The sequence below is a fragment of the Panthera uncia genome (genome assembly GCF_023721935.1).
Source record: "Panthera uncia isolate 11264 chromosome C1 unlocalized genomic scaffold, Puncia_PCG_1.0 HiC_scaffold_3, whole genome shotgun sequence".
NCBI lineage: Eukaryota > Metazoa > Chordata > Mammalia > Carnivora > Felidae > Panthera > Panthera uncia.
Genome location: NW_026057584.1, coordinates 6,495,476 through 6,522,017, shown reverse-complemented (window position 1 = coordinate 6,522,017; position 26,542 = coordinate 6,495,476). Strand labels below are relative to the sequence as shown.

The following is a 26,542-nucleotide window of genomic DNA, read 5'->3' as shown; positions in this document are numbered from 1 at the left end:
TATGGTCTCTGAAGCACCCCAGTTACATGCTTGTGTTTTATAAAAATCCCGGGGTGCCCGGGGGGCTCAGTTGGTTGAGCGTCCTATTTCAGCTCAGGTCATGATCTCGCGGTTCGTGAGTTCGAGCCCCGCGTCGGGCCCTGTACTGACAGCTCAGAGCCTGGAGCCCGTTTCGGATTCTGTGTCTCCCTCTCTCTCTGCCCCCCCCCCCCCCCCCCGCTTGTACTCTCTCTCTCTCTCTCTAAAAAGTAAATAAACATTAAAAATAAATAAATAAAAAGATCCAATGATAAGTTCTGAAGAGCTGGGATTGAAGCCAGAGACGAGAGGGTCATGGAGACTATTCGCAGTGTCCTGGGTGAGGTCGCTGATGCTGTAAATGGGGTCGCCTGACCAGGGGCCCCAGCGGCACCTGGGAACTTGTTAGAGACGCAGAACCTGTGGGCCACCTCGGAGCTGACGAGCAGTTTCGGGGGCCCCGCAAGCTGAGTTTTCATGAGGCCCCCAGCCATTCAGTCTGTGCAGAGAACACGTGTGTCTGTGCGTGGGCAACTGGAGACACCGTGGGTCTTTGGCCGGGGACTGCTGTGGGGCCTGACGTGTGCGGGCGTCTATGCCTTCGCGATCCCACTGTGAAACTGTGAAACCGCCAATGGCATTTCAGAGTCCATTTGGGTCTTGATTCTTTACTGAGGCAACGTCCATCCGCAATCTTTGAGTGTCAGGGCCATCGATAAAAATAATCGAGAGATTGCTACGACTCTGAAAGCTGAGATCACGCACAAACGGGTAAGTCCTCCATCTGGCCAGCCTCTCAGGTGCCTGTACCCTGGGGCCCATCGCTCCGGGAACCGCTTTCCCTGAGCAACTTCCACGAGCGTTCAAGGCCTTAGAGGCAACAGGCCCCCAGGCTGGTGCGTTGGGGGCGCCGGGTTCCGTCTGGGGTGGCTCCCCCTGTGCGGCCCAGTGTTCCTTTTACACGGGAGTCATTTCCCTTTCAAATCATTATTTGGAAATAATGGTGGATTCACAGGGAGTTGGAAAAATAGTGCCGAGGGGTCCCAAGTAGCCTTTGCCCCTTTTCCCCGATGGGGGGAGGGCGGGGCGCTATGCTCTAGCATCCAATCCAGGAAACGGACATCGGTATCACCCACAGACTGCACTCAGATTTCTCACTGAGATGTACTCCTCTGTGCGTGTGTCATTTTATTCAATTTTAGCAGGAGCACATTTGGGTAACCACCACCACCAGTCAGGTTCTGGAACTGTTTCACGGTCGCTAGAAGGAGCCCGCTTTATCGTCCCACCCATCGGGCCCCACCCCCTCCCCTGACCCAGGAGCTCTTTGTACCCTGAAGGCTGCTGGCTCAGGGCATGGTTGGGGGGGGGGGGTTGATCTTGCTTGCACCTGACCGTGCTCACCCCTTTGCTTAGGCCCCCAGCGAGATCAGGCTGCAGGCAGTTTCTAGCAGCCCCAGCAGGCTGGCTTTCCATGTGCTGGGTCAGCCCCGCACGTCTGGAGTCTCTCTCCTTTTACCCTCTGCTCGCGAATTGCTCTTTCCTTCCTTTGTACCCAGCAATCTTTCAGTAAGTCTCTTCCAAACTTTGTGCACCTAGGACAAAATATACATTTAGACGGTGAGGCGAACAGGTTGTTCCCATGTCTTCTCCATTTATTATCTATTTATTTATTTATTATTTTTTTTAATGTTTATTTATTTTTGAGAGAGAGAGAGAGAGAGAGGCACAGAGAGAGGGAGACACAGATCCTGAAGCAGGCTCCAGGCTTCGAGCTGTCAGCACAGAGCCTGACGCAGGGTTCGAACCCTCAAACCGAGAGATCATGACCTGAGCCCAAGTCGGATGCTCAATGGACTGAGCCAGCCAGGCGCCTTTCCATTTATTATTTAGATTCTTCCCCCCACCCCGCCCCCTTCCAGAACCGGTTCAAGCCCTGTGGGTGGCTCCCTGTCCCCTGCTCTCTGGGTCCCGAGTTCACCTCTCTGGGGCGCTCACAGCTGAATTGGCTGAGGATGTAATTCCTAGATCACCGTCTTTTCTCTCTAAAAAATACACATATGCTTCATCTTCCGGCTTATGGTGCCACCGAGGAGAAGTTTGATGCCAGGCTTACTTCCCTCCCTCTCGTACCTTATTTTTTTCTGCTCGTACAGTTTTGTGTTTATTCTTATCCTTGAATGATTTCACCAAGACACCTCTAAGCCAATTAATTTTGCCTGGCAGGAGACTCGGTGGAACTTCTTTTTTTTTTAAAGTTTATTTATGTTGAGAGAAACAGAGAGAGCCAGCAGGGGAGGGGCAGAGAGGGAGAGAGAGAGAGAATCCCAAGCAGTCTCCACACTGTTTTAGCCTGGCTCGAACTCACGAACCATGAGATCGCGACCCAAGCCGAAATTGAGAGTCAGACACTTTGGGCACCTGGGTGGCTCAGTTGGTTAAGTGTCCAACTTGGGCTCAGGGCATGATATCTCGCAGGTTGTGAGTTCAAGCCCCGTGTCGGGCTCTGTGCTGATAGCTTCGAGCCTGGAGCCTGGAGCCTGCTTCAGACTCTGCATCTACCTCTCTCTCTGCCCTTCCCTTGCTCGTGCTGTGTCTTTGTCTCTCAAAAATAAATAAACATTAAAAAAAAAAGGGTCAGATGCTTAATTGACTGAACCACCCAGGCACCCCTTGGTGGGACTTTTTTGTACTAAAGACCCAATTCTTTCATTAGCCCAGGGAGGAAGATTTACCCTGTTGGCCTTTTGACTATGGTGCCTCCTCTACAGGGATCATTTTCTTCTTCTGAAAGGCGTGTTACTTTCAGGGCCCATCTATCCGTGTTCCCCGTGGCTCCACACGTGACGGCCACAGCAAGGGGTGGCGCGGTTGCCCCGAGGGGCTCCTGTCCGGGTTGGAGAGTTGATGGGGCAGAGCCTCGCGATGTCCTCAGCCTCAGCCTGTGCTGTTCCCACTCTGCCAGGGGTCACTGTGTAGGACACTGAGCTCGTGTCCACCAGACAGCTGAGAACGTTCTCCGGTTTGATGTTGGGTGCCACGATGGTGCCCGGGTTTGCCACCCCTGAGGAGGGTGCCAGTTTCATGCACAAAGAGGACTGGAGGCAGTTCGGGAAGGCACTTCGCTGCTGGGTCGTGAGACTTCTTTTCTGAGCAAACCCTCTCCTTCTGTCTTGGTCACAACTGCCTTCATTACACCTTACGGGGACTGACTGGGGAGGCGACATGCTCCCTGGAGCCATTCACACCCAGGGCGGGCTGTAATCAGGACACAATAATAAAACACCAACAACAGGCTTCGCAGAGCTGCAAGAAAACCAAAACAACCAAACCTGAGTTTGCGTGTAAAAAGAGTTCACAAAGTAAACATTTTAGGCCACTAGCTAGCAGGAGTCAATAAAATATTAGCATTTAAGAATAAGGGGGAGGGGCGCCTGGGTGGCTCAATCCCTTAAGCCTCCAATTTAGGCTCAGGTCATGGTCTCACCGTTGGGGAGTTCGAGCCCTGCTGTGCTGACAGCTCAGAGCCTGGAGCCTGCTTCAGGTTCTGTGTCTCCCTCTCTCTCTCTGCCTCTCCCCACACCCCACCCCCCACCTCTCAAAAATAAATAAATAAATAAATATAAAAAAAAATAGAAGAAGAGGGAAAAGCAAATAAATGCTGGGAAGAAAGAATAAAAATGAGGCTGCCCTTAGGGTTTTCTTTTACAAGATCAAAAGTCTAATAAGAACGGAACAGGTTCTACGGTGGGGGGAGAACGTTGTCAAATTCTTCACGTGCGAAAAGACATTCACATGAATAAAAAGTACCCCATGTACACCTCCTGTGAGTCGCTCCTCTCAAATCATCCCCAGGGACTTCCTGCCGATGCAGACAGATGAATCCAGGGTGGAGAAGTCCGGTATGAATGGACTCCCACCGGGACGCCAGTGATACATGGAGGGTTGAGTCTGAAAGAGGGTCGAAAACATAGACATAAAAAGTATTCTCATACATAAAAATATACAATCTAAAAAGAATAGCTTGACAATAACAAGCTGGGTCTAATTCCCGGATTACATGGACGGCCATGGGGCTGGGGGAAGTTGGGTGACGGTCATCCAGAGAGTAACCTGAAGGCAGCAGGCAGATGAACAAACTTGACCCAACACTGACTTAGTGCAGTGAGGGTCAGGTTTGCGGGGGCTCTGTCATTCTTTCCTAAAGCTACTCGGATTTCCTCCTTAGCATTGCTGCTCAATCAGATACCTTAGGGGGTCCCGCTTTGATTTTTCCATGTACGGGACCCAAATAAAATTGAAGAGTCTTATGACTGGTCTCGCACAATATTTTATTCAAAAGATATGTAGGTCCAACATAGCAAGAGCATTGGAAATAAATGTGGATGAAAGGACACGGTGGCAGGCAGGCTTCTGAGATGGCTCCGAAGGACCCCTGTTTTTCGGTGTTTGTGTCCGGGTGTGGTCCCCTCCCCTGGAATGCGGCAGGACTCAGTGACTTGCTTCTCATGGTAGAATATGGCAAAGGTGATTTGGGATGTCACTCGCATGATGACATTACAAAAGCCAGTGACTTTGCCTTGTGGCAGATTCTATTACCTTATGGGCTGGCATGCTTTGACCAAGCAAGTTGCCGCATAGGAGGGCCCACAGAGCCAAAACTGAGGGTGGCCTCCAGCCACCGGCCAGTGAGGTCCTGACCCTAGGAACTCAACCCTGCTGACAACCACGTGCGCTTGGAAGCAGGGCCTTCCCCCGTCCAGCCTTCAGATGAGACCCCAGCCTCTGCTTGTACCTTGACAGCAGAGAACCCACCTCAACTGTGCCTAGGTTCCCGACCTGCAGGAACCATGAGATCAAAGTACGTGCTGTTTTTAGCAGTTATGTTCTGACATAATTTCCGACACGGCAATAGATAACTGAGAGGAATGGTTGAACTCAGAAAAAAGTCCAAAAGATGCTGTCTACCTGTCTCACGACGGCCTTACTCACGGCGGCATCCCTGTGCACCCGGCTCCCCTCATACACCCCTACCATCTCTCTGGAGCCTCCCCCTCCCATTTTCCACATTTGTTCTCCTGTGACTGGCTCTGGGTCCTTTGGAATATAAATCTATTCAGCTTTTCTAGGCTTCTCTCCTTTTTTCACTCCCCATGAGCCCCAGGAGCTGAGTAGATGAAACACGTTTCCCTCGTGGGCGAGGCAGGGGAGGAGGTCACGATGCTTAAGAATCGGTGGCGTTTCCTGCCACTTTGCTTTTCCTGTGACACCTTATTCATTCTTCTTTTGAAGTCCCTACACTCATGGTGGCAGTAAGGACAGAAGCACCGAAGCTAATGTCACCCAAGCACTGTGCTGAGCTGCTGTGGGCTCGTCCCGTGTAATGCTGACCATCCACAGGCCGAGGCTGCTTGAGCCTTGTGTCAAGCTTGGTTTTTCCTGACTCCAAGCCTTTGCTTTTGTTTTGTTTTGTTTTGTTTTGTTTTGTTTTGTTTTTCTACCACACAGTCTTCATCTCCCTGGAGGCTTGATTATTATTTCTTTTTAAGTTCATCTATTGATTGAGAGAGAAAGAGAGAGAGAGAGAGTGCACATGAGCCAGGGAGGGGCAGAGAGAGAGAACGAGACAGAGAATCCCAAGCAGGCACCACACTGTCAGTGCAGAGCCTGATGCCGGGCTCCAACTCACAAACCAGGAGATCATGACTGGAGCCGAAATCAAGAGTCGGACGCTTAACCGACTGAGCCACCAGGTGCCCTTCCCTAGAAGTTTGATTGTATAAACAGGCGTTTCTCGGTGTGTTGACTTGAATTCCTCTTGACATTGAACTTTTCGTTATTAAAGACAAGTATTTCTCTTGGTTTGCCTGAACTTTTGACTTCCTGGCCTGTGGTATGATGTTTGAGCTTTCCTGATGTGTTTGCCAACCCCACGATTTTTGAGACGAATAGCACAGTGAATGGAGGGTCTGCGTTACAAGAAATCACCCCCTTCAAATATGGTTATTACACACTGTGGGGTGCCCTTGCTGTCATTTTACTGGTGGATTCTATTAGAGAAGTTCTATCCACATCACGGGCCATCATTTTCTTGACTTTGCTTTCCAACTCCTAGCCCAGAGTTCCATGAATTTAAAGAAATACACTCTGAGTTAAAGAGAAAATAAAGAGATGGTCCTAGACTTGAAACTCACACTTTTAAGCATCATACTCCAGCGCCCTCCAAATGGGTGGGAAGCCCATGTCTCTGTCATGTGAACCCCAAATACTGCAGATCGGATCCCTGGAAAGAAGCAGTATCCGAGAGGCAGTTCTGGTGAGGCTTCAACACCATACACTTGGATGTCATGGTTGTATAACGTTTTCCGTTGCATTCTAGTTTCGGAGTGACGCAATCATATTTCCCAAGTTGTATGTGAAACTCCAACTCCCATTCGTTGGGGGTTATCATGGATAAATCCATCACTTGTAACTTTCGGGGCATGGTAAACCATTGACAAACTTACTTTTCCTCAAGTTCAGTAGTGGCTCTCTCATCGATTCCGAGAGACTGAGGCTTCAGACATCCCCTGTCTGCCAGTGCCGTTGGGTGATGGGGAGCAGGTGTGCAGAGCAGACCAGAGCTCAGGAGCTGGATTCTAGCTGCTCTTCAACAGCAGAAACCTTTCCACAGAGGCCACCTTCTAGAACCTTCTAGGACCTTCTAGGACCTTGGAGGCATGAATGGGGCGAAGGCAGTGCTGCTCCCACCGATGTGTGTGTGTGTGTGTGTGTGTGTGTGGCGTTCCTCAGCCCCTCTTAGCTGGGAGGGAGGCCCCCAGGACGCCCTTTGAAAATCACACTCTAGACTCGGCTGTTGAGTGAAGCCTTGAACACCTGGACATTGTCCCTATTTCATCTCCGCAGTAAGAGTCAGGCAGGCCACGTAGGACCAGGGTGCCGGGAGAGGAACACCAATCACTTCCTTATCCAGGAAGGGGTTCAGAAACTGTGACGCGAGGGGGAAGAAACAGCCAAAGTTTCTCATCCGTATTCATTATGTGATTGTTGGCTTTCCTTTCCTTTGATCTTTGATTGGTTATTTATCTCCGATTGGTGATGTTAGTGGGGACCGCTTCAGCAGTCCTGCCTGCCCCACAAAGCCCTTCTTCTTCACGCCCTTATTCTTGCAGTTATCATACCTGCCCCTGTCTGCTAGTTTTCTTCTGAGAGATTGAAACAGGCCCCAAGTCAGCCATTGCCCACCCTCCCTCCCGTTTGCTCCTCTGGAGGGGAGGTCCACACCGGTTGTCTCCACCGGTGTCTACATGCTCTCTCAACCCGCATCGCTGAAACTGCCATTGTTATGGCCACTGCTTATCCTGTTTATTAAGTGTATTTTGAAGACGGCACAAGCAATGTATTTACTTTTGGTAAATATAAAAAGTAAAAAAAATAAAACGAATGACTATCCTACCCTCCCCCCACGTTAGCATATAGTGATTAGCATTTCGGTGTATTTACTCCTGGGTGCCTTCTACACACCATCTGTAAGGCATTTACATTCCCTACGGAGGCAGATGCCTTTCCTGCAGGTGCTGAGCCGCCTTCATAAGGAGGCCAGGAGGGTGAAGGACCCACTGCGGCCTGGTGGTTCATCCGAGAGCCGGTCCGTGAAGCTGTGTCTCTTAACCACCAGGATTCCTCGCCGCCTGCTTGCTTTCTTTCTTCCCCGCCCCCCCCATTTGGAACAAATCATAATAATTTCTCCATGTCATTAAATTATACCCCCTTAATGGCACCACCCTGTTACTTTTTTTGGGTGGAATGTTCTAGTAATGGAAATTTAGGTTGTTTCTGATCGCCCTATTAGAAAGAACTCCGCGATCAACAGCTTTTCAGTACAACTTTTTGTGTTTCTGACTCTCCCTTTTATCTAGGGTCTCCAAAGCTGGTTCCCTGGGGTGACAGTATTTAAATGCCTTGCTACTTTACTGCCAAGTTGCTTTGAAGGCCGTAAAAGGGTTTTCACCCCACCCAGTCGTCTGGAATTGTCTGTCTCATCACCATCCTCCCACCATCAAATATTATCATCTGAAAACACCTCCTTGTGGAGTTTCACTGTTATGGGCCTTTTATGGCTTTTATGAGAAAGGAAGATTAGTCTGTTTTCACGTTTTTTAGCAATTTGTGCTCCCTCTTTGATGGATTTGGATTTCAGCCCTTAGCCCATTTTTTTCTACCGGGTTTTCTATTGATACGAGCCTATTTTCCTTAGCACCAGTGCATGGGCTGGGTTCTCCCTGGTGTGACTTTTCTTCCTTCCTCCCCTCCTGGCTGTCAGCCTATCCAGTTCACTCCCCCTTTCCCAGGGTTCCTGGGTGTGGGGGCCTTGGATACCCTCCTTTCACTCTCCAGGCTCTCCCCCCGGGTGTCTCTTCTGCCCTTTCCCTGTGGCCCTCTGCCCTCTAGCCCCTTCTGCTAATGCCTGGCTCCTCTCTCCCCCACGCCCTAACCCCTGACCCCGTTCAGGATGATCACCCAGAGCACCTGTGACATAAGATGTCGTGAAGAAAGTCTAAACTCGTAATCAATCGACTTGAGCATCAGCTCGCCTCAGAAGAGCAGGTGGAAACAAATATCTCATGTAGGCATTGGACGTGCCAGGACAGGGCCGCCCCCTGCACATCTTACGTGACTTGCCTGTGTCTTGTTTGACTGAAATGTGATTAAAAAGCAAAAATACACCTTTTCCCATTGCAGCAAAAAAAAAAAAAAAAAAAAAAAAAGCAGTTTTTCATTGCGGGGCAAATGAAATCATTTCTTGACCATTGGTGCCCTACTTAGAAGCAATTTGCTGTATGGGGATCACAGTAAATACCTTGCAGGATTGATCTGTGGTTTTACGATAATGTATGTAAAGTACCAATTAATACTCCGAGCCTCTCTTTCAAATGTCTGGGGAGAGAAGTAAAAGAAACGCTCATTGTTTTAAACAGCCTGTACCAGCTGTTCTGAGTGGGTTTCAAAGAAGCTTCCAGTCTCTGTGGGGTGGGAGCCTTTTGAGGCTGCCTGGGAGGGGCCGTTGGGCCGGAGACAGCAGGAACACCGGCTGGGCGGTGGGTCCGGACCTTTCCACACCCAGGGAAGGCTGTGCGAAAGCAGGAGGAGGATTTAGGGGTCAGCAGGGGGTGTTATTTATTCGTTTAAATTTTTCGCTCAATACATATTTGTACAGATCACCTCTGTGTGCCTTGCCGGGTCCTGGGCATATAATGCTGAACAAGACAGATCTGGTCCAGGAGCCAAACAGATCATTAAACGAATCAGGGGTTCCGGCAGCTGGGTGGGGAGTAGGGTGCTACAGGAGTCACCGGGGCGTGCCTCTGCCTGGGGGTCACACGGCATCTCCCCACAGAAGTGGTGCAGACGTGAGGCCCCGAGGTTGAGCAGACAGACAGACAGACAGAGAGGGTCTGCAGAAGAAGGTTCCAGACAGAGGGTGGGGCCCCGGGGGCAGTTGTGGGCTCCTGGAGAGGCTAGCGACCGGGGAGGAGGTGGGACTTGCCCCTGGATGTGGTGTGGCCATCATGGGTGGCAGCTTCGTGCCAGAGGAGGACACTCAGGGAGGCGGGGAAGGATGATGCTTTTGTTCTAGAAATGTGTTTACTGTGTCTGCCAGACAACACAGGGAAGTGGAGGGAGTAGCCGTGGGTGTTTTTGTCTGCAACCTGGGCTCCGGGTCTGAGGGAGGCCCTGAAGGTCTGATGAGGGGGTTTGGGAGTAAGGAGAGCAGGGGCGGCCCCGGGATCCTCCCCAAGGCGGCTGAGGCTTCTCGGTCCCCTGGGCTGACAGTCTGCTCCCAGGCCCGAGAGGGAATTGCCAGGTATCCCTGGTCCCCAAGTGCCGGCCCCGAGTCCCAGAGCCACCTTAGACACACAGGCCCTTGGCCCCTGCTACCACGGGGAGGATCAAGGCCAGGATCCTTCTCAAAGTCTGGCCGCCTCCTCTGGCTGACACAAGCCATTGTTACTGTTTGTTCTTTATGGTTTTCCTACAAAGCCCCTAACTTGGAAGCAGCCACTGCGAACCTCCCAAGTGTGGTGGTCTGTGATGCGGGGCCCCGCCTCAGAGAGCAGCATCCAGGGGGGCCCTGCCCCAGGCGGGAGGGGCCGTGAGGACAGGAAGTCAAGCAGGTGCCAGAGGGGTGAGGGGGGGATGAGGCCAGAAGAGCAGGGTGGGGGTGCAGTGACCGGTGGGGGACCTGGGGCAGAGCAAGGGGCCCTCTGCAAAAGGGCCTGTGACAGGCTTTCCGTGAAGTCCTTTTGCTGTTTGCGACTCAAGCTAACCCCCCCTCCCCGCCCTGTTCACAGAAAAGATGTCCTTCGAGGGTGCCAGACTCAGCATGAGGAACAGAAGGAACGGCCTGCTGGACAGTACCCGGACCCTGTACTCCAGCACGTCCCGCAGCACGGACGTGTCCTACAGCGAAAGCGTGAGTCCAGGCGGTGCTGGGCCGTCTGAAGGCATTGCTTTGGTCATTATGTTATTTGGGGACCCGTACTCCTTCTCTGAAAAGACCCTACCTCAACGTATAGTACGTTGTTCTGTGGGTTATGTTTTGTCAAACATGGAAGCATTTTCTCTTTTGTGCTGTTTTTGCAGCATTTTATTTTATTTTATTAAAAAAATTTTTTTTCAACATTTATTTATTTTTGAGAGACAGAGAGAGACAGAGCATAAGCAGGGGAAGGGCAGAGAGAGAGGGAGACACAGGATCCGAAGCAGGCTCCAGGCTCTGAGTTGTCAGCACAGAGCCCGACGCTGGGCTCGAACCCACGAACCGCGAGATCGTGACCCGAGCCGAAGTCGGACGCTCAACCGACTGAGCCACCCAGGCGCCCCAACGGCATCCTTATTTTATTTTATTTTTTAAATGTTTATTTATTTTTGCGAGAAAGAGAGAGAGAGAGAGAGCTTGCACAAGCGCCAGTCAGGAAGGGGCAGAGAGAGAAGGGGACAGAGGATCCCAAGCGGGCTCTCTGCTGACAGCCTTGAGCCTGAGTTGGGGCTCAAACTCACAAACGGTGACATCATGACCTGAGTCTAAGTCGGACGCTCAGCCGACTGAGCCACCCAGATGCCCCTCCAGCGTCCTTATTTGAAAGGTGGTAACCTTAATAAGTTGCGAAAAGATGCCTTTGTTAATGGACACTCTTGACATTTACGATGCTGCCCTGTTAACCCTCGTTTCATTCTTGGTGTTTCTGCTTCCAATCCTGTGGGCTCGCCAGAAACGACTCTCGAATCTAAGTCCTTCCTTTCAAGTCCATGGCTGCATCTCTGTTCGGTTCTCATTTGTTCTTGCAACAGCTTCTAGCTGGTGTCCGGGGCACCCGTGTCTCCCGTTCTAACCCCGCATCCACACTGTCCTGAGGTCATAGGGACTCGCCAGTCCTTGCTTCCTGGGACCAGCAGGGGCCCTTCTGCGCTGTCCCCGGTGCTCCTGCTGGGGCAGGTTCCACTGGCTTCGTGCCCACCCTCCGGGCAGATCGAATGTGCTCGCTGGTCCGGAAATAAAGACGACACTGCAGTCTGATACCAACGGTCCCCCTGGACTGGGATGTTGGAAGTCAGGATGGTGGCTTGCTGTGGGAAAGAGGACGGAAGAGGGATGGGGAAGGGTGCTCCGGTGCCGGGCCCATCAGTGTGCGGGTCTGACCGGTGGTTACACGGGGCTGGCTTTGCGAGCTACCAGGGAGCTCTGAACGAACAAACAAGGGGGCAAAAACACCCACCCCCCGGGCCCCCGCGTATTTAAGGCAGTGCTGGCTCTCAGGCACTCCTCCTGCCTACTTGTCCATCCCCGACACAGAGCCCCCCCGCGCCCCCTACATTTTGCCCCTGGCCTCACCTTAGCCCTGGCCCTGCAGAAACAAACGGTGGGCGAAGACGAGGGGGCCTGTCCCCCAGCCTCAGGCAATGAGAGACCTCCGGGGAAGGCGGGGAAGGCCGTTACCCATCTCACTCTGGGTTTGGATGGGGCTTTGATGCCTCTGGGCGATGGACCAAGGCTGACGGTGGGACAAGGCCACTCCATGGCTCCCAAGGGATTTCTGGACGGCTTTTTTGGTCACACCTTCAGCAGTGCTGGCAGCCCCCTGGGTAGGACTTCTGAGACCACCCAAGGACGCCTCAGTTCTAGAAAGCCCTGTTTGCGCCCCTCAAGAGCACACACTTTTGGGGGCACTCAGGTGGCTCAGTCGGTTAAGCAGCCAACTTCGCTCAGTTTGAGCCCCTTGTTGGGCTCTGTGCCGACAGCTCAGAGCCTGGAGCCTGCTTCGGATCCTGTGTCTTCCTCTCTCTCTCTCTGTCTCTCAAAAGTAAATAAACAAACATTAAAAAAAAAAAAAGGAACACACCCTTCTGCAAAGTGCATTTTTAGCAACAGAGGGAATTTTTAGCAACAGAGCCATGTTCACACCACTGACCCTCCACGACCACTGATTTCGCTGGCTTCTACATCTGTTGAATCTTCTTTGTTTGTGGTTAAGCAGATTTAGAATTAGTTAAGAGGTTAGAAAATATTATCAGGGAGGAAGGGCATCAAAGCCTTTCAAAAATTATGCATTCAGATGAGGGTAGGAATCATCGTTGCTTTCCGTATTCTTAGTGTCTGTGGACAAGAATGTGTAAGTGTAAATTTCCAGCTTAAGGAAGAGTAATAAAATGAACACTCTTGTGCCGGCCACCAGCTTAGGGAACAGAGTATCACCAGGACTTTGGAGGGCCCCCACCTGCCCCCCATGTTGTCCCCTGTCTCCTGCCAGAGGTGACTGCAATCCTGAATTTTCTATGACCCATTCCTTCCTTCCTATATATATATATATATATATCTAAACAATGTATTATTTACTTTTATCTGTTGTTGACATATATGAAATTCTACAAGTATTCATGGGGAAACTTGTTTTTTTCTTCCTCATTATATTTTCGAGATTCATCTGTGTCGATTCCTTTCACTGCCGTCCAACAATCCATTGTGTTCATCCGGCCTACGGGGAACATTTGGGTTTCTGCGTTTTGCTATTAGGAGCAATGCCACGTGAACATTTTGGGGTGTGTGAGCTGGGGCTCCCTGGGAAACGTGCTTAGGGTGAAGCTGGGTGGGTGAAGGGTGGACACCTCTCCATCATGAGGTCTGGTTTAAGACCCGGGGTTTGTGGGATAACTTTCGTTCGAAGGGCCGGGAAGAGGAGGCGTGTGGTCCCTGTTTCTCTGATGTCTCAGAAGGAAGGGGGGCCGGGAGTAAGAGGCCGACTGCTGGGCGCACCGTGGACTTCATGCCAAGAGGCTGCCTGTCCCCCTCATGCGTGCGCAGCTGGTGGCCGCCCCGCTGTCGGGGATGAGGAGTCACGGCTGGCTTTGGTGCCAGCAGCCTGACTTGGGAAGCCAGACTTGCACCACATTGTCTGAGAACTGCACCTGCCAGCACCCTGCCCCCTGCACCCAAACCTGAGGGTTTGGACTGCCGGCCCCCCCCCCCCCGGGCAAAACCGCCCCCCCCCCCCCCCCCCCGAAGGCTGACCACCGTGGCCAGGCATTCTCAGCCTGTGGGCTCACGTTTCGTGGGACAGACCTACCTCTCTCTCCAACCCGGGGCGCTTTCTAGGGGCGTGATTTGCTGGCCACGGTAGACCATTTTCCAGAGTGGTCGCGCCAATGTACTCACCCACCCCTAGGGGGCGCGAGGCCCCACTGCCTTCCCCTTCATCACTCTCCGCGTCAGTTGCCTTTTTGATTTTTCCAACCTGGTTCCCCCGGGGAAGTGAGAAGTCACGGCGGTTTCGCTTCACGTTCGCCTCATTACCGATGCCGGTGAGCCTCTCTTCACACGTGCACGGGTTATCCGTGCGTCCTTTTTAATTCGCTCTGTGCTCACATCTTTTGCCATTTTCCCCGTAGGTTGTCTGTCCTGTTGTTCGTGATTTGAAGTCCTTTATATACAGTCTCTCTACCAATTGCGTATGTTGCAATTCTGGCCTTCCACTTGAAGAGTGTAGTGGTTTCTTCTTTTTAAAATTTTAAAAATTATTTATTTATTTAATGTTTATTAAAAAACTTTTTTTAATTTTATTTTTTATTTTTTAAAATTTACATCCAAATTATGTGCAACAATGATTTCAGGAGTGGATTCCTTAGTGCCCCTGACCTATTTAGCCCATCCCCCCCTCCCACAACCCCTCCCGTAACCCTCAGTTTGTTCTCCATATTTATGAGTCTCTTCTGCTTTGTCCCCCTCCCTGTTTTTATATTATTTTTGCTTCCCTTCCCTTAGGTTCATCTGTTTTGTCTCTTAAAGTCCTCATAGGAGTGAAGTCATATGATATTTATCTTTCTCTGACTAATTTCACTCAGCATAATACCCTCCAGTTCCATCCACGTAGTTGCAAATGGCAAGATTTCATTCTTTCTGATTGCCGAGTAATACTCCATTGTATCTATATTCCACATCTTCTTTATCCATTCGTCCATCGGTGGCCATTTGGGCTCTTTCCAGACTTTGGCTATTGTCGATAGTGCTGCTATAAACATGGGGGTGCATGTGTCCCTTCGAAACAGCACACCTGTATCCTGTGGATAAATGCCTAGTAGTGCAATGGCTGGGTAGTAGAGTAGTTCTATTTTTAGGTTTTTTTTTTTTTTTTTTTTTTTTTTTTTTTTTTTTTGTTTTTTTTTTTTTTTTTTTTTTTTTTTTTGGGGAATCTCCATTCTGTTTTCCAGAGTGGCTGCACCAGCTTGCATTCCCATAAAAAATTTTTTTTTTTTTAATGTTTATTCTTGAGAGAGAGAGAGAGACAGAGTGTGAATGGGAAGGGGCAGAAAGAGGCAGACAGTGAATCCAAAGTGGTGAGCCATCAGCACAGAGCCCGACGCAGGGCTCGGGCTCAGGAACCACGAGATCATGACCCGAGCCGAAGTCGGATGCTTCACCGACTGAGCCACCGACTGAGCCACCGACTGTGCCCCAGATGTACAGTGTTTTCCAATGTATTTTTCATCTCTTTCCATATAGTTTGCTTTCCCATCTAAAGGGAAGCTTTGGGTATATAAAAAATTGTGGTTGTTTCTCAGAATGAGGTTCCGGATATGCCTTACCACCTTGTCCATGGGGGAGAAAATACAAGCCCAGAAGGAATCTCTGAAATATGTCTTCTTTAGAAAAGCAAGTGTAAGAGGACAGAGAATCTGCTTTGATACATTATTTATGGTAAACTGTCAACAAATGCATACATTCCCTTGGTAGTCCTAGAGACGGGAAAACATAATTTGTATGTGTATCATGACATTTATTACAAGATAACTCCAAGTTGACTTTTAGAAAAATTCGCATTTAGTTATAAAATTTAAATGTATGCCTCTTTTAAAAACCGTCATGTACTCTAAGAGCATGGGTGGACGCTGGGTGCTATGAATACGTGGTAAATTCTTAAAGCCTTTGAAGTAGGTTTAGATCATCTTTCGTATTTGTTAATAACAGCAGTGTGTTCGAATAAATTAGTGATATGCTGTCCAACGTTCTTTCTCCAAAGGACTTGGTGAATTTTATTCAAGCAAATTTTAAGAAACGGGAATGTGTCTTCTTTACCAAAGATTCCAAAGCCACGTAAGTATCTATTTCCCCTCCGTTTTTGCTTCCGGGTTGGAAAATAAATTATTAACAACCATTACAACAAACAACCAAATGCTCACTAGTTCATTATTAAAGTTGTTTTCATCTTGCGATTCTCAGAAATGGTGTGCGAGCAGGAAGAATTTGGCAAGTAGCTCGGACTTGGTCCCTCGAGCGGGTCCCCAGGGTGGTAGCATTTCGTTTTGTATTTTTAGCTTTGGCAATAGTTGGTAGAGGCTCTAAGAGAGGCTGTCGCCCCCTTCGGTGTTCCCATGAGCCTGGGAGCCCACCTGAGTGGCCGCAGCAATGAAGGGTGTTGTGTTGTAGCTGTTGGCAGGTGACCCCGGGCACGAGCACACGTGGCCATCCGATCGACTCCTCCGTGAGGCTGTTGATATAGGGCCTTCCCATCCAATCGGGGGTTCATCTGCTCCGAGTCTCGAGTGTTTTGTACCATCAAGGCTGGGTTTCCAAACACGGGGAGCAGCCCCCAGTGGCTCTGAATGCAGGAGGAGGTCCTCGATGAATGTTAGTTAATGAGGGAGGGAGTGAATGAGCGGACCCCTGATCTTTCCCATAGAAGATGTACCCGGACCCAAAGAGACATTTTTCGTGCCGCCCACCTCTCATCCTGTCCCTCTGCCTTTCCTCTGTTGCCCGCTGCTGAGAGAAGAAAGAATCTAACCCTTCATTGGTTAGATAGTTGCTGCTGTCATTTATAATTAAAGCACTGACCTTCTGTGGAACAGAATCAGTGAACAGAGGCAGGATGTAAGAACAAGTAAAAAGCAGGTTCGTTGGAACCAGCCCCGCATCCCACCTTGGCTCGGCTGCCTGCTCACCGAGTGACCTTGAGCCAATTATCCTTTTTTTCTGCACCGAATTCTCTGATGCTAAAACGCTAGCAAAGAATTCCTCATGGGTTGTGGTAAGGATTCAATGCTGTGACGCATAAAGGATTCAATGCTGTGATGCCTCAGGGCATAAAAGGTTCTTCATAAATGTGTTTTCTTGCTTGGTGTGAGTGAGAAAAGGAACATCAGAAAAACTAAGAATCTCTATTTTGCCACTGGTGAAAACATATTCCTCGTGAGTCATTTTGATGGGGTGTAAACCTCATGAGTCAGCTCTTTATTCTCTGAATGTTTCAATGAAAGATTTTGCTGTTAATATATTTGTTTGATGGGTAGAAAATACGATTTGGATTCATTCATTCACTCAACAAATATTTATTGGGAACCTGCTATATCACAAGGACTTAACATACTTGATCGCTAATTCTACAACCCCCCCCCCCCCGCCCCACCCCTTCAAGGTGGCTGCTATCATTTGACAGACAAGGCACATGAGCCCTGAGAGTTCAGTATTTTGCCCAAGGTCCTATGGCCAGTGGGAGATGGATGAAGGACTGAACCCAGGTTTTCTGATTCCTAGCTTGTGTGTTCTTTTTATCCCCTGCCCCCACCCTTTCTAAGAACGACACTGGCTCAGACAGGCTGTATTCCTCAACAGTTTCTTAGGTGCAGAAGTCCAGTCTAATTGGCTTAAGTCAAAGGGATAGTAATGGGACCTTTCGGCTGAAAAGCACAGCCAGAGCCCGAGCTTAATAGCACCAAGACTCTGTCTCTTTTCCACCTGTCGTTTCTATTGTCCTCTGGGTGAGCAGCCTCTTAACAAATGGTGCCAAAACGATCACCATATGTCACAGGTTATCAGCTTACCATTTTGCCAGTGGGGGAAAGAGGGCCTCATTCTTAGCAATTCCACCAAAAATTCTGGACTGATGTCCATGGTTCTTTTTGCCCTGGCTTGGGCCATGTGCCCACCTCTAAACTCATCCCTGGGGCTGGGGGATGGGATGTGTTGATGGGCCAGGCTTGGGTATCGTGTCCACATGGACCCAGGGTGGAGAGGGATGGTCCCTCAAAGGAAGATCAGGGTGTTCCTACCAGCAGACCAGGAAATGGATGTCACACGGAGAAACCTGTAGTTGCCTACGTTAGAGTGCTTGATGACAGCTTGAATCTTGCAGGAAGCGAAAGGGAGCAGTCCCCACCTTCAGCAACACAAGCTGAAGACCAGAGCGCCTCAGGGTATTCTGATTCCCTTCTCCTAAGGGCACAAGGTTGTAGACCGAGGTCAAGACCCTAGACTCTTTGAACTTCCCCATCTCTCCATAGATGGTGGGAATACTCTGTGTCATCCAAAGTACCCATCGGACAGGGAAATCAAATGAAGGGACTATTGATATGGATACCCTGAATTTGCTTGCTTCCCCCTCAAACTAACACAGGCTGTCCAAGTCTCCCCAGAGAATTCCTGGGGTTGCTCGTATGTGCTATGCCCAGACTAGTCAAGTCTCTCCACTTTCTTGACTAGTCACTGGAGAGTGAGCCCCAACCTTTGCACCCACTGCTGAGGACCCTCTGAAATGTTGCTGCCCCGCTTCCGGGTTGCCTCCTGGCACTTCCGAGACTGTGAGACCCCGATCTGGGTTTGTTCTCTTCAGTTCGCATTGCCTTGGCCATGCTGCATTCTAGGTAGAAGTAAGGAGAACTCTACCTTCTCTGTAGCTGCTCTGTGCAATGGAACTTTCCGCCACGATAGAAATGCCCTATATCTGCACTGCCCATTGCGGTAGTCACTAGCCACAGGTGGCTATTGAGCATTTGAAATGTGGCTAGTAGGATCAAAGAATTGAATTTCTTTAGTTTTGATCTGAATTAATTTAAACATAAAATTACATCGCCGCGCATGGCTAATGGCTGCCTTATTGACCGAGTCGCTCTATAGGTTTCAGACTCGGTCCTAGAGGTAGAACTAGGGTCCTGATGTTCTCCCATCTGCCCCACGCCCCCTCTCCGTCACCCCTATCCCTCCTGCAGTATCTGTGCTCCTAATGCCTTTCTGGCCTCCTCTCCATTTGTAAACCAATTCATGCAAGTTCCTGTGTAGAGGACTACCAGCCTGCAGACATCAAAATGGAGCCAGACAACTCTCTCAGCCAAGGTCGCCTGAGGCACACACCTCCCCATAGAAGGGAAAAGGGCTTAAGAGTCTGTCTTCAGCTGTAGCCAGGACAGGTGAGGCAGGGACTTCTCCCCACCCCATCCTGCACTGACCTTCGGTGGGTGTGGACAGACCCCAACAGATAGCAAGATGGTAACAGCTAAAGGGAAAGGAGAGGAAGTCAACTTGGACCCTAGTGGGGAGGACTCTGAGACCACGGGGGGGGCAGCCTTGACTCAGGAAGTGCCCTGGGACCTAGTAAGAAAAGCACCGAGGAAACCGGGGTCAATTCACTTTTTTTTTGGCCCGACTGCATGATGCCCAGAGAACTGTTCCAAACTGTTCCAAGGCACCATTGCTGCGTGACTTTGGATCCAGGCTTTACTTCGATTTTTACAGCCCAAGAAAATACTGAAAGTCTGGCATATATTTTGAGCACAGATAATTTCCATCCTCTACCGTAAGGAAGACTCTCAGTTACAAGGAACTCACGCCAGCTTAACCTAAAAGGGTTGGTTTACCATTGGAAACAGTCATGTCACCCCGAACCCAAGGAAAGGCTTGTCTCAATCCGACCGCGTGGATGGGGTTGAGGAACAGGGACAGCTTCGCTGGGGTCCACATCACATGCACACTCTCCAGCAGGGACCGCGCTGAAGTATCACCATTAGGAGATCGAGCAGCGTGGGAAGATTCCTGCTGGGATGCGTCTGTTCCTCATTAGGGACGGTCTTTGTTGTGTGGCTTTGGCAGTTACCCTGGGCTCCCCGTAGTTCAGGAAGGTCTCCGTTAGCAGAGTGAGTCATTTCAGGTCACACGGTTGAGGCCAATTGCTTCCCGGTAGTAGAATCTTGGTCCCTATTAGAATCTGTCTGCTTCTGGAGCGATCGTAAAACCTCCTCCCCAAACTGGTTTCTGCTCCATCGAACTTTTAGAAGGTGTCACAGAAAAACAAGACCACTGTTGTCATTTTGTACAGTTGAGATGGGATCTACTGCCACAGAGTGTTTTTAGAATTATTTCTACATTTTGCCATCTGTTAAATAAAGTCATCAGTGAGGAAGACCTTGATAATATTGCCCGTCCTCCTGTGACAGCCATGTGACCGTTGTGTATGCTTAAGCCCATCTTCCAGAAGGCAAAAAATACCTAGTTTACAAAAATCACTGAAGAATGATTAAGATACAAATGATTTACAGGAGACTAATCAATGTATCCATTTACTCATTTATTCCTTCATCGTTTGGAGGATATTTGCCGGATGCCCTTATGTGCCAAGAAAGAGAATATAAAATAAACCCTAACAGGTTTTCTCAGGCTTGTATACCTTTATTTGACCCAGCCTGCCCAGGGAATCCTTGCTTCAGAGTCACTATGTATGGTTGCCCAGGTTGTGCACTGCACAAATGTGCTAGGCGTCACAGGCTCGTGTCTGCCAGAGGGGCATCTTTTCTAGCAGGTTGGTGATTAGGGTGACTGCATACTTTGACACTTGGAACACTGATAGCACGATGGAGGCTCTGACCCTCCCAGGGCTTGAACAGCAGATATAAAGTGGAATTTTCCTGGGCAGATTGGGACATTTGGTCTCTCACTGGTGGTGGCTCTGTCTTGCTCCATTATCCCTTTCTTCCCCTCTCTGGAGAAGGAGAGCTCTGCCCCTCTGGCTTATTTCAGTGGCCAAACATGGGTCTCCCTTTGCCAGTCTCCAGCCTCTTGGGACAGAACTCTGTCCTGCTTCTCCACTGGTCGTGGCTCCTTTGAATTCCCAGAGCCCTCCCGAATCTTGTCCAAAGACTGATGGGAGAAAGAATAGGGGCAGCCCAGTGGGTTGGGCAGGAGAAGGGTGAGCGGTGCCTCACTGGGGAGCGTTGCTTTGGCCGCGTTGACATTTTTGTCATGGTGGTCAGGCCGCCACATAGCCCCGGCTAGAGGAGCGAAGTAGTCATCGCATTTGTTTATAGATTTTATTTTAACTGCTTTTTTCTTCTTTTTCTGGTGTCACCACGTCTGCTATTCCTTGATTTGCTCGTATGGCCCCGCCACAGCCTGAAGGTCCCTCGACAGAGTGTGCGCCACTGTTTCCGACCCTCTCGAGCAAGGGGGGGAGAAGGACTGTGCTGGAGTAGAGGAGGGGTCCGCTTATTCTGTGCCGCCCCTCACAGCCAGGCTGGCTGTTCCCGAGAGGTCCCCCAGACGGGAGAGCAGGCTTCCCATCCCGTGATTCCCTGGGTGCAGTGAGCTCGACCCAGGCCTGACTCAGGGCGGACTTTCAATCCTTTACCTCTTACTGCCTATTTTTTTCATCCTCCTCCAACTTTGTATGGTCACACGTGTCACTGAGCAAACACGTACATGTTAGTTCCCTTGCACTTTTCATGGGAAGCAATAGTGTTCATGTGTTGCTCAGCTTGTCCTTGTCCAGCCCAAGTGTGGAAAGTCTCCCAAGCAGGTGACGTCCAGTGTAGACGGGATGGTCTCTCTAAACTCTGGGTCGCTTTGAGCCCCGGCCAGGGGCCCCCTGCCTCCCGGGAGAAGGGCTCACCTCACCTCGGAAAGTCTGGTGCTGCCTCAGAGGCCCGCCTCAGAGCTCCCGCGCGTTGTGAACCACGCAGGAAGGTCAGTCGTGGTCTTCAGACTTCCGAGGCTTAATCCTGTAATAACCTCATGGCTGTTTATGCAGAGACAACTCCCTGAGGGCACTCCTCTACCCTAGCTCGCGATCTGGAGCCCGCTTTTTGGTGGATGGATAGCAGACGACAGGACTAAGCCACCAAGATGGTTTGTAAACAATCACCCGAGATGATGACTATAGTCTGGAAATAAGACTCGATGGTCAGATCTCTTTGTGCGTTTATTTAAGCTAATCTTGTGCGGTTTCCTCTAAAAACATGATGAACCCCGTCAAGTAGGCTTAACGAGATCTGTTCCTTCCTCTCGGTATCATTCCGCTCAGGGAAAACGTGTGTAAGTGTGGCTACACCCAGAGCCAGCACGTGGAAGGCACCCAGATCAACCCAAATGAGAAATGGAATTACAAGAAACACACCAAGGAATTTCCAACGGACGCCTTTGGGGATATTCAGTTTGAGACTCTGGGGAAGAAAGGGAAGGTAAGAGACGGTTCTCTGCTTTAGCTGGTTCATATACTAACACAACCAGGGAGGCACCTGGTAACCTTGTAACACAATCCTTGGAGGTACCTTGAATTGTCTAACAGTGTGGAGGCAGGAGGGGACGGGCAGTCAATCCCGAAACGATTGCAGGAAAAGATAAACCTTGTGAAAGTCAAAAAGCCGTGATCACATTATATGCGACTGGAAAACTCAGCTGGTGACCGGCTGTCCCTCAGAGGCCCTTCCCCGGGGCACACGGCAGGCGACCTCGGAACATCCACGTGGACCCCCCACTGCTGCTGAAGGCCGGTGACCATTTTTGGGAGTTGTCTCATTTAGTTTAGCGCGTGGCATTCTTGAGAAGACATATGGCCCCGAATAGGGTGCCCTGTCCCTCTACACACCCACATGTCAGGCTCTTACAGGGGTGTCACCGCAAGGTTTGAGGCCGGAAAGTGGTACCCTGGGTCTTCTGTGTCCATGGCAGTACCCTCCGTAGGCAGCCTGGAGCCTGGGTCTGGATGCCTCAACCCCCCTCCCCACCCCAGCCCCGTGGTCGCAGCCCCAGAAGGTGACCCACACTGCTGTCTCTCCCAGGGCCCCTGCTCCAGGATGGGTCACTGCCAGCTCTCGTGTGCGCACGGCTGGCTCCCCTGTGTCAGTCTTGGGCCGTGGTCTGCAGTCAGCCCTAGTGCTGGAAGATTCCCTAACATGTAAACCCCACGTGCTCTGCTTCAGACGCTTCACAGGCGCCCCACAGCTTGTGGGATAAATTCCCAGGTTCTCCAGCCGGCCCGGGGGGCCCTCGGTGGCGCCCCCATCCCCCAGGCACCCCCCCCCCCCAGCCTAGTGCTTTTCTTGCACTTCCCCGCGGGGCCCCCTTAGCTGCCTCGCCCCTCCCCACAGGAGCAGGTGGCTGTGGCGACAGGTGCGCTGACCCTGCCGCCTTCCCCCTTCCCCGCAGTATATCCGGTTGTCCTGTGACACGGACGCGGAGACCCTCTATGAGCTGCTGACCCAGCATTGGCACCTGAAAACGCCCAACCTTGTCATTTCCGTGACCGGAGGCGCCAAGAACTTCGCCTTGAAGCCGCGCATGCGCAAGATCTTCAGCCGCCTCATCTACATCGCGCAGTCGAAAGGTGCGGGGTCCCCGCGCGGGGACGGGGACAGCGCGTCGTGGGGTTCCGCCCTGGGCTGGGCGACCCAACGAAATCCCCCAATGCAGTTCATGCGCAGAACCTAGAGGCTCTAGCAGCACACGGTTAATCGCGATCTATTTAAAAGCGAGGTCCTCAAGTGAGTGGGCAGACAGGGGGCTCTGGCAGGTGGTGGGGGGCGGGGGTCCCAAAGCAAACAGCGCCGAGGGGCCTCCCCGTGGGTGCTTTTGTTTCCTTGAGTCAGCTCAGGTTTTCATTGTGTTGTTTCTGCATGGAAAATTTTACCCAGAACACTCTGGCGCGTCAAACAGGAAAGTTTGATTTCTTTGCTCTTTAATTTTGAGACCAGCGATGCGCTTTTGGGACCAGTGGTTAAGGCCTGGCAGGTGGTGGGCGCCAGGTAAGTGTTTAATTGAGACCAGGACAAATAGCTGTGGCTTTGTTACGTGAAATAGGCGGCTTTAGTACCTCCTTTCTTTGTCACTTTTTATTATGAAAAATTTCAAACCTACAGAAGAGTTGGAAGAATAACATAATGAATGTCTGTACATCCTTCCCTTAGAATGACCACTTGGTAACATTTTCTCACATTTTTCATATGGTTTTTCAAAAACAGTCACACCAGGGGCGCCTGGGTGGCTCGGTCGGTTAAGCTTCCGACTTGGGCTCAGGTCATGATCTCACGGTTCGTGGGTTCGAGCCCCGCGTCGGGCTCTGTGCCGACAGCTTAAGAGTCCGAAGCCTGCTTTGGATTGTGCGTCTCCCTCTCTGCTCCTCCCCTGCTAGTGCTCTGTCTCACTCTTTCTCTCAAGAATAAGCATTAAAAAGCCCCCCAAAACAGTCACATATTATTCTTAAAGAATCATTTGCGAGTATACATTGCAGGCATTACGACCTTTAGCCCCTACGTATGTCAGCACGAATCTCTCAAGAACAAGGGTGTTCTCTCCCATAACCCAGTACAATTTTCAAACCTGAGGAAGCTAGCTGCCCAATACTGTTATCTAAAAACCAGTCCTTATTTTAATTAATTATTCCAATATTATCCTTTTCAGAAAAAAACCGAAAACACCTTTTTTCCCCCCTCAGTGGACTCCATTGAATTTAGCTTTTCATGTCAAAGCAAACTGAAAGGCTTTTGTTCATCTGGGATTGTTATCTAGAGTTTCTTGGTCTTTCAGGACATTTTGAAGAACACAGACACATTGTTTTTACAGACTGTTCCGTCATTCGATTTGATGCTTCCTCATGATTAGGTTCAGTTTATCAAAGCCTAGTATTTTAGGAACTTCTTTATTAAAACTGAGGGTTGATGGGGGGGTGGGGGAGAGGGGAAAATGGGGGATGGGCATTGAGGGGGGCACTTGCTGGGATGAGCACTGGGTGTTGCAGGTCAGCCATGAATCATGGGAATCTACCCCCCAAACCAGGAGCATTCTGTATACGCTGTATGTTAGCCAACTTGACAATAAACGATATTAAAAAAAAATTAGTTAACTGGCAGAGCTAAGGACACATGCCTTCTTTTATTTTAGTTTTAAAAGTTTATTTATTTATTTTGAGAGGGAGACAGAGAGAGAGAGCGAGCATGACCGGGGGAGGGGCAGAGAGAGAAAGAGCAGAGGAGGGGCAGAGAGAGAGAGAGAGAGAGAGAGAGAGAGAGAGAGAGAATCCCAAGCAGGCTCCATGTGTCCGTGCAGAGCCCAATGTGGGGCTCAAACACACAAACCAGGAGATCATGACCCGAGCCAAAGCCAAGAGTGGGATGCTTAACCCACTGAGCCACCCAGGCGCCCCCACACGTCTTGTTTTAGGTAAGAGTTTTTCTTTCAACATCAAGAAGAAACTGGGCCGTTGTCCTCATTTGTTCTCAATTTCCTGACCCCCCAGGGGGAGCTACAGTAGGTGTTTACTCTGGTACGAAACGGAGCAGGTCACTTTCCTTACTACTAAGTCCTGAACACACGTCATTCATTCAGAATGCTTATTGAGCGCCTACTGTGTGTCAGGAATTGTTGTCGGTGCTGGGACTACAGCACCGAAATGGACAAAAGTCTCTGGCCTGAGAACATCCAGGGAGGTGAAGGGGTGGGGGGCCCGGGCTGCACGTGGACAGTCTCGTCCTCTGCGTTGGCCGCGTGGAGGCTGCTTCACTTGCCATTGCCTGGGTTGAAAGGGGGAGGTTGATGATGAAAATCTGTCTCGAGGAAGGAGATTGGGTGCCGAGGGTCTGGAGTTCACATCCTCTGAGAAATGGCTGCAGGAATCGGGTATGACAGTCCTAAGGACCATGCTGCATTTACCTAAAAATATGGGAAGGACTTTTATGTGAAAGGCGACTAAACTCGTTCCTTTTCGCGAAAGACAGTAGTACAATGAGAGAACGGAGACAGGGGGCGCCTGGGTGGCTCAGTGGGTTAAGCGTCCGAATTTGGCTCCGTTCATGATCTCACGGTTCGTGAGTTCGAGCCCCGTGTCAGGCTCTGTGTGGACAGCTCAGAGCCTGGATGGAGCCTGCTTCAGATTCTGTCTCCCTCTCTCTCTGCCCCTCCCCAGCTCGTGTTCTGTCTCTGTCGCTCTCTCTCTCAAAAATAAAAATAAACATTAAAAAAAGAGAGAGAATGGAGACAAATAGTGAACAAAGGGACCTTCTAACAACTGGGGGCAAAGTGAGCCTTCCATCACCAGAGCTAATCAAGAGATGCCAGTGCCCATCCTCAGGCTGGATTCCTTCATGGCTAGCACGTTAGACCGCGGTCACTTCGGACTTTAGGTTCGGTCATTGTGCCAAATAATATTTTATAAGTATTTTCTGCATTTCTTAAAAAACCAAAGCAGGACGAATGTGCAAAGCACTTGACATTGTGAAGATCACCAAATATAAACCATAAAATACCAGTGTGCAAAGTTGTGTAATTATGAAGTAAAGCTAAATTGTCGGCCCTAGGCTCATAGCACTGGGGTAGGAGTCCGAGAGAAGAGAACTCTGCTTTCCATGGCGGCATTGCCTCCCCTGCTCGCAGGCTCAGGCCCGGCATTTATTATCCATAATAAGATTTACCTGAGAAGCTGGTTAAGGATGTAGATTCCCTCGGCCCCTTCCATTCCCCCCGGAGACGCTGATGCTTAAGATCTAGAGCGATTCCCAGAATCTGTGTCTTTTTAAAAGCAGGATCTTCTAGAAACGCCTCCTGAGACCTTCTTTTCCTTCTTTTCCATACGGTCGGCCCCTGGCAAGGCCCATTATAAGGTGTGGCTGGCAGTGCTGGGCCCTGGTGCTCGCAGGGTGGAGGCTTCTTTGGGGGTGTGTGGCCACAGGACAAGAACGATACTCAGAGCCAGCTGAGCATTTATCTGCTCTCTTCCCTCGTTGACAGGTGCTTGGATTCTCACTGGAGGCACCCATTATGGCCTGATGAAGTACATCGGGGAAGTGGTGAGAGACAACACCATCAGCAGGAATTCAGAGGAGAACATCGTAGCCATTGGCATAGCGGCTTGGGGCATGGTCTCCAACAGGGACACCCTCCTCAGGAATTGTGACGCTGAGGTATGGAACAGGAGGAGGTCTGTGAGGTCACACCGTG

At 50.4% G+C, this 26,542-nt stretch overlaps 1 protein-coding gene and 1 long non-coding RNA gene across 2 annotated transcripts in view; one reads left to right on the top strand and one right to left on the bottom strand.

The window, feature by feature from the left end:
- Window positions 1–1,136: 1,136 nt before the first annotated feature.
- LOC125911040 (uncharacterized) lies at window positions 1,137–26,438 on the bottom strand. The gene is made up of 4 exons (XR_007454234.1): window positions 26,017–26,438; window positions 3,829–3,969; window positions 2,754–3,324; window positions 1,137–1,613 (listed from the first exon to the last, which is right to left on the bottom strand). It is a non-coding gene; the product is annotated as an uncharacterized LOC125911040 (long non-coding RNA).
- Window positions 10,365–26,542, top strand: part of TRPM8 (transient receptor potential cation channel subfamily M member 8) — a 76,003-nt gene continuing 59,825 nt past the window's right edge. Inside the window, exons 1-5 of the mRNA XM_049614633.1 lie at window positions 10,365–10,492; window positions 15,591–15,664; window positions 21,636–21,792; window positions 22,760–22,937; window positions 26,333–26,505. Coding sequence (XP_049470590.1) covers window positions 10,376–10,492; window positions 15,591–15,664; window positions 21,636–21,792; window positions 22,760–22,937; window positions 26,333–26,505 — 699 coding nt within the window. The 5' untranslated portion in view covers window positions 10,365–10,375. The remainder of the gene's footprint in view (window positions 10,493–15,590; window positions 15,665–21,635; window positions 21,793–22,759; window positions 22,938–26,332; window positions 26,506–26,542) is intronic.